The 7,500-nt window shown below is 43.0% G+C and overlaps 1 protein-coding gene across 1 annotated transcript in view; it reads left to right on the forward strand.

Moving 5' to 3' along the window:
• The window catches only part of LOC137530208 (dnaJ homolog subfamily A member 4-like), an 11,660-nt gene that overhangs the window by 1,752 nt on the left and 2,408 nt on the right, over positions 1 to 7,500 (forward strand). Inside the window, exons 2-5 of the mRNA XM_068251294.1 lie at positions 125 to 229; positions 614 to 841; positions 2,472 to 2,702; positions 7,190 to 7,290. Of these exons, the coding sequence (XP_068107395.1) occupies positions 125 to 229; positions 614 to 841; positions 2,472 to 2,702; positions 7,190 to 7,290 (665 nt within the window). The remainder of the gene's footprint in view (positions 1 to 124; positions 230 to 613; positions 842 to 2,471; positions 2,703 to 7,189; positions 7,291 to 7,500) is intronic.

A 7,500-nucleotide genomic window follows, 5' to 3' on the forward strand; every position in this document is an offset into this window, starting at 1 on the left:
AGAAAGTAGGTTACTCACCCTGCCTGGGAGAACCCTTTGGGGCTGATACGTCTATTCATTTTATAATTAGTTTTTTTATCATCTTTTCATTAGCATAGTTTAATATTAGTATTTTTTTCTTCAGGAAAAAATGTGGTCCACCAGTTATCTGTATCTTTAGAAGAACTGTATAATGGAGCAAGCAGAAAGTTGGCATTGCAGAAGAATGTCATTTGTAGCAAATGTGAAGGTAAGGAGTTGTTTCTTGATGCCTCTACTAAACTAGGTTAGGGATTGCCAATGCGATGCTAATCATTTTTGTAGTTAATGCAGATGTGGCGATTTTTGATCATTCAGCATAAATCAAATTCTGGGGAGAACACTATAAAAGGTAGTATACCCTTAGTGAGGGACGCTAACTTAGACCTCCTCCATTCTTAGCAGCCCATAAACTGAGTTGCTTGGCTTTGTGTGCTGTGGAGGGAAGCTAAGGTCCTTGTTCTCAATAACATCAGTTGGTGATCTAGTGCTGTAGATGCTATCTTTAGCCTTCACCACACCAAGGCAAGCAGAATAATCCGGTAACTCAGAATATTTAATTTGTTTGCTCATGCACTGTGTATTTATTATGCAGGTCGTGGAGGAAAGAAAGGAGCAGTAGAGAAATGTACGACATGTAAGGGCCGCGGTATTCAAGTTCACATACAACAGCTCGGGCCAGGAATGGTGCAGCAGATTCAGACTATGTGCTCCGACTGTCATGGTGAAGGCGAGCGCATTAATGCCAAAGACCGATGCAAACAGTGTAATGGCAACAAAGTTATTCGTGAGAAGAAGATTTTGGAAGTTCACATCAAAAAAGGTGATATTTGAAGGAAAAGCACAATTAATAATTTTGGTTAAAGAATCTAAGCGCCTGGGTGCTCCAAAGTTAATTATATAAAACCCCTGCTTTGGGCTTTTGGGGTGGGCAGCATGCATTTATGTACCTACAGGGGGATTTGCTTCAGAGCCCCCTGTCTATATGATGGCCTCCATCTACTCTGTCCCTGCACACTACTGGCTGTCACAGTGCATGCTGGGAGGTATTGTACATTCATGTGATTGTCTCACATAAATGGACCACTACATCTCCAAGCAGCTGGGGATGGGTGACATCAATGTGGGTATTCAGACCTTTGGTTATGTGCCATAGGGACTGAGGATGGGGGGCACCACCTATAGGTAAATACCTTTTATGAACCTCCCTTGGGGTAAGTGTGTTTCATATACTGTATATACTCAAATACAAGTCGACCTTGTGTATAAGTCAACTCCAATATTCAACCCTCTTAAAGGTAACCAGAGATGAATGTTTCACACAAAATAAACATATCAGTCGATAGGCTGTAAAGAATAAATGCTCTACCTGATAATTTCACCGTTCTGGTGTGCCTTTTTTTTTTTTTTTTTTTTATCCATTATTGCGCCTGGAAAAATCCAATATGGCCGCCGGCTCATATCCCTTCTGCTTCCGGGTTATGAGTTGTGCTGTCTAGGCTCTATGAAACTATACACAAGCAGGACTGCTGCTGCAGATTTTAATCTGTGTGCTTTCAACTTTATTATTCTGGAATGCTGTGTGGCTGCCTGTCGGAAGTGTCTCTCCTAGGAATGAAACTGCACAGATAATGACGACTGCACAGTGCTCACAGATTACACAACAGCCACACTTGTCACCAGAGCTCTGAGTATGCAAAGCAGGAAAGCTGAGCCAGGAGAGGGCAGGCTAGGGCTTGAAAAGACTTCACAGAAGACTGACTCCGCTATATGATTCCACGTCAAACTTAGACTGAATGCTCAGTTGGGCATTCTTATCAGAGCTGATAACAGGCAAATTGAGCAGAGAAGAATGAAACCTAGAGCAGGGTAGGTGTTTACTGTCATGGTTCCACTGATAAATGTAGTAAAATACATGAGGATGCTTTGTCTCTGGTTCTCTTTGAGCTGGAATTTTTATTGACTCAAGTATAAGTCTACCCAGCAAAGTTAATGGCTGCACTTGGGGATCTGAAGGGGATAATGACTGCACCGCATACTGTATTGCAGTCATTAACCCCTCCTTTCCCTTAAGTGCAGCCAATACCTACTCCAGGCCCCCCAAGTGCTGCAATTATTTACTCCCCTTTATGCAGCCCAGTATTTCCCCTTGCCCCTTTCCTTGTTTGTTGTTGTGGCCAGGACTTTCAGACCCTCCTTTTTTTTTTTTTTTTTTTTTTTTTTTTTTTTTTTTTTCATTTCCTTTATCAAAGTATCACTTACCACTAGGTAAATTGCTGCAAATGGGAATGTCACTAATAGCACACACATTAGTCGGTGTGCTTAGTGTTGCCCATAAAGTGAATCGGACCTTTCTAGACTTATACTCGAGTATCTACAGTATGTGGTGCTTTGGTTGCTTTTTATATGGTTATTCGTATGTCCTGCTTAACATTAAATGTTTACTCTTTTAGGCATGCGGGACGGTCAGAAAATACTATTTCATGGGGAAGGTGACCAGGAACCGGGTCTGGAGCCGGGAGATGTTGTCATTGTGCTTGATCAGAGGGACCATGCAGTGTTTCAAAGACAGGATGACAATTTAATAATGAAAATGGAAATTGCACTAGTAGAAGCATTGTGTGGTGTTAAGAAGACAGTAGACACCTTGGATGGGCGAACCCTCTTAATCACATCACATCCTGGTAAGTAAAGGACATTATTAATAGCAATAAACCTTTTGAGAAAAAAATGTGCTTAAAGAGACTCCGTAACAAAAATTGCATCCTGTTTTTTATCATCCTACAAGTTCCAAAAGCTATTCTAATGTGTTCTGGCTTACTGCAGCACTTTCTACTATGACAGTCTCTGTAATAAATCAATGTATCTTTCCCTTGTCAGACTTGTCAGCCTGTGTCTGGAAGGCTGCCAAGTTCTTCAGTGTTGTGGTTCTGCTTTGCACTCCCCCCTCAGGGGGGAAAGAAACACACAAATTATCTCCTTGAGATTCAAAAGGAATGCTGTATACAGCCTGCTTGTGTATGGATGTATTTTCTATGTGTGGACATACTGTACATCAACCTACTTCCTGTTTTGGTGGCCATTTTGTTTGTTTATAAACAAACGTTTTAAAACTGTTTTTAACCACTTTTAATGCGGCGGGGAGCGGCAAAATTGTGACAGAGGGGAATAGGAGATGTCCCCTAACGCACTGGTATGTTTACTTTTGTGCGATTTTAACAATACAGATTCTCTTTAAGGCATTTTAGATATACACAAGCATGGCATTTGCTGAATACAAATTGAGGGAATAGCATGGTTAATACAGTTTAAACTGAATGGGCAACACCTGCCTTGAGCTATAAGTCAATTTCCGCTCTAGAAATGTCATGTATGGAAGGAAATACTGCTACACCCCACGATGCTCACGGGCAGTGCACGACCAAGGATGGCTGGTCCCAAACAGTTATGACAAGAAGAGACAGGTCCGGAGTGCACTGTTATTAGTGGATGCGTCCAAAGGGTAACTCACAGTTTCTTGACCGCTGAATGTTTCCTGGATGGAATTTGTTATTGACTATGACTTCTAATTGCAGTTTTCTTACATTGGCCTCTATTCATAAAGCATTCTCGCATGCGGTAATGCTCAAAACAGCTGACTTTCCCGACCATTTAGCAAAGTGTTCATTCATAAAAGCTGTTTCCAAATGAAAACCTACAATTCCTGAGCAGTGCAGGAAATTACCACCTTGTGCGGTGATTATCACAACACGTCACTGATGTCAATTCATAAAGATTAGAGCAGAAGGAATTCTGTCAGAGAACCCCCCCTGTTTAGATAAGGTGATAAGTCAGCAGTAACAGCCAAGATAACCGCTAAGTGAATGAGAAAGACCTCCCAAGCAGCTGCAGTAAGAGCAGAGCAGACAAGGCATTCCGGAATACCAAGGCTGTGTTTTTTTTTTGTTTGTTTTTTTTTACCCCTTGGGTACCAGTTTTGAGATACATTTCACATCAGAAAGCCTGCATGTGGAACATTTATTGAAGTTCTTCTAAGCTACAGCAATTAAATAAATTGTTTAGGAAGACTAATAGACAAATGCTGGGGCTGCCTCCTTTACTAACTCTGCCAGTTTAGTGCAGGAATCCCCCCCCCCCCCCATTATGGCAAGTGTAAACATTTGTATGAATTAGCACAGAAAAGTCTAAAATACCAATGCAGTGTTTTACCTTCAAGATCCCCCCCCCCCCAAAATGTTTTATGAATAGAGGCCATTATGTTCACTTTTTTTTTTTTTTTTTTTTTGACAGTCTTCTATATATTTTTGATTTGTTTGTATTGTACATAGATTTTTGTGTTTTTTTTTCAATGGTGGAGCAGGGAACATGGGCTGAATATGGTAACCACACTATTCCGATGGTCATGTTCTCCTCCTCTCCTTTGAGGTGGTGGGGTTGTGGGTCTTCCCTCAACCCTGAGTCCATTTATTGACCATGGCTGCCATTCTAACATCAGCTATGAGTAAGGACTAATCTCTGTAGGACATGTCAGCGTCGTTGCATCGGTTGATTTTTAACTTTTGGACATGCACCCTAATAAAAGTGCTCTCCAGACATGGTGTGTGCTCTCCAGACATGGTGTGGTCCTTGTCAAGGGCCTTAGAAGAGTCACGAAAATCGACCCATACTGCCCATTTCCTAGTAAAAGACTCTGTTGTGTCTTGAGTATCAGTATACAGGTCCTCCATTCTCATAGTATGGTTGATTTCCTTGAAAAGTTCAGCCATAGAGTGTGTAGTAATGGATTTCCAGTGGCGGGAAATAAGTAATTTAACTGCTACCATTAGCTGAGGTGTAAGGGATTTTTTAATTGCAGTTCTTCCAGGGAGTAGGGTTAATAAAGCTGTGGAGATTGACAATTGAAGATCTCTGCAATAAAAGTGTTTGTGAATCAGAAATACTTTAGCCCAAAAGGGTTGAATGATGGGGCATTCCTACCATATGTGAAGAAATGTGCCTGGGCTCATCTCCAACAGGTGGGTGGGGTATCTGAGTTGTATTTAGCTACTTGCACTGGAGTATGGTACTATCTAGAAAAAACTTTATAGCTCCTTTCCTGGTGTAGAGTACAGATCGAGGTTTTATGGATAAGTGTAAATCTTTTCCCATTGCTCGGCTAAAAGAGGATTCCCTAAGTCTTTGTCCCAAATATCCGTGAGTTTGAGTAGGCCCCTTTCACTAGAGGCACAGACGAGAAATGAATAAACTAGAGAGACTTATGTGGAAGGGAGGATGTAGAGAAGCACATACGCTCAAATTCCGTCAGTGATCTATGACTGAGATCTGGAGATTACAGATTTATGGAACCAAACAAGTTGGTTCCAGTACAGTCAGCCCAACTCAGGCCGATTTTTCTGGGTTCCCAATTGTGTCTCGTGAGAAGTTAACACCCATTAATGATATGTCGGACCTGTGGCCAAAAGTCCCGTGACCAACTAAGATAGTGTGCCTGGACTCCGGAGGTGAAGCTTAGGTTGTCAAGTAAAGAGGCAAGTGGGCTGTATGGAACAGAAGAGCTCAATCTGTTTCTGAGAGAGTTCCGGCCTTGTCCGCCGCGTGGTGAGGTTGCCATGTTGTCTTCCCCTTGCTGTTGCAGTCTCCTCTCAAGGGGACGGAGAAAGCGAAGGATTTGGGCTAAACTTGAGCGGGGCTTTTTGGTGGAGTCTCTCCTCTTTTTGCTGCCGCCCATGTGAAGCAGTCTACAGGCTGTTTTCGTCTGTTTAACAGAGCTTTAGGAGTCGGGACAGCGGGAGCTCATGTGAAGCACGTCTTTACGCGGCCATTAGCAAGCCGCGCCCCCATATTGATTTCATTTTTAATCCATACTAGTTGTCTGGCAGTCCTGATCTCTTCGGCTGCAGTAGTGTCTGAAACGAGCATACAGCTAATTTAGTCAAACATCTGATCTGCTTGCTAGTTCAGGGTTTATGGCTAAAAGTATTAGGCAGATCGTCGGCAGGACAGCCAGGGAATGTGCATTGTTTAAAAGCACATATGTCAGCCTCCATGTACCGTGGAAATGAGTCCTTAAAGGGACACTTTAGCCAGGAATAAAAAATCAGGTTCAGTGTTCTCCCCAGAAATTTTTTCTAGCCGGGTGGTATGAAAATGTAGCCGGGTGGCCTGAAAAAGTAGCCGGGTGGGGCAAGATGAGAAAATGCAGGGCAGGTGCTTCTGTGCACAACTCTGCTTACAGCATAGAAGGAGGTGAGCTGATGACAGCCGGGTGCTCACCAAAACTAGCCGGGTGGAGCACCCGGCTAAAACAGCCTGGGGAGAACACTGAGGTTTACTTGCCTGGGACTTCTACCTGCCCCCTGCAGCCGTCCTGTGTCCTTACAGTCACTCTTGGAGCCACCGGTCCCCCGCCGCCAGCTAGTTTTATTGTCGCTGACACGAAGTCGTCGGGCTTTCTGTGCCTGCAATGGCCTGGCCCTGTGCATCCTTCTTCATGTTCCCGTTCTCAATAGCGTCCTGCACAGAAGCAGGACGCTATTACGGGTGGGAATGCGAAGAAAAATGTACGTGGTCTGGTCTGTCAGCAAAAATGTAACTAGCTGGTGGCGGGGGACCGGAGGCTCTGTGAGTGTCTGCGAGGGCATGGGACGGCTGAAGGGGGCTGGTAGAAGCCCCAGGAAAGTAAAACTGATTTTTTTTTTTTTTATTCTTGGCTTAAGTGTCCCTTTAAGCTCTTCAAGGTTTTTCATCTTCGAACTGTTCAGGGCATATTCACAGTGGGACGTTGTGTTAAAGTCGCAACTCCGCATTGTAACGCAAAAAAAAAAGTGGTAGCGCACAACACTGTTACCGTGGCATACAGTGGAGCATACAGGCAATGAAAAGTATGCCTCTGTATGTGTTTAACCTCTGCGTTTAGAGGTGACACACTGCAAGCAGTTAGTAACAATAACGCAACATTTACAACGCGAAATAAATGTTGCACTGTGAATGTCACATAGGCTTAACATTACTGTGCATTAACCTGCGTTATGATTTTATAACGCAGCACAATAACATCCCACTGTAAATGCGCCCTCAGTTTACCTGTAGAATCTGCATTTACAATCGTAACTACCTGTTAATAATCGAAGTTCATTGATCAGAAAGATTGATTTTGTCATGTCCATTTCAGGTGAAGTCATAAAGTACGGACACCTAAAATGCATACAGAATGAAGGCATGCCACTGCAGAGGGATCCTTTTGAGAAAGGGCTTCTCATTATCCAGTTCTTGGTAAGCAGTTTATTTTTATATGTTCTAATAAGGAACATATTACCTCTTCCTTGAGTTCTCTGTTAACCTCCTTAGCGGTAGGATTCTTCCCCAGATTTTAGCTTCAAAGAAGTTGTACAATGTTTTATCTGGATAGAATCAGACCGCTAAATATAGGCAGCCTTAGGTCTTGATTCACTAAAGCGTTAGCATGCCAGTGAAAAGCCACTT

Source organism: Hyperolius riggenbachi, chromosome 1 (genome assembly GCF_040937935.1).
Source record: "Hyperolius riggenbachi isolate aHypRig1 chromosome 1, aHypRig1.pri, whole genome shotgun sequence".
NCBI classification, from domain to species: Eukaryota; Metazoa; Chordata; class Amphibia; order Anura; family Hyperoliidae; genus Hyperolius; species Hyperolius riggenbachi.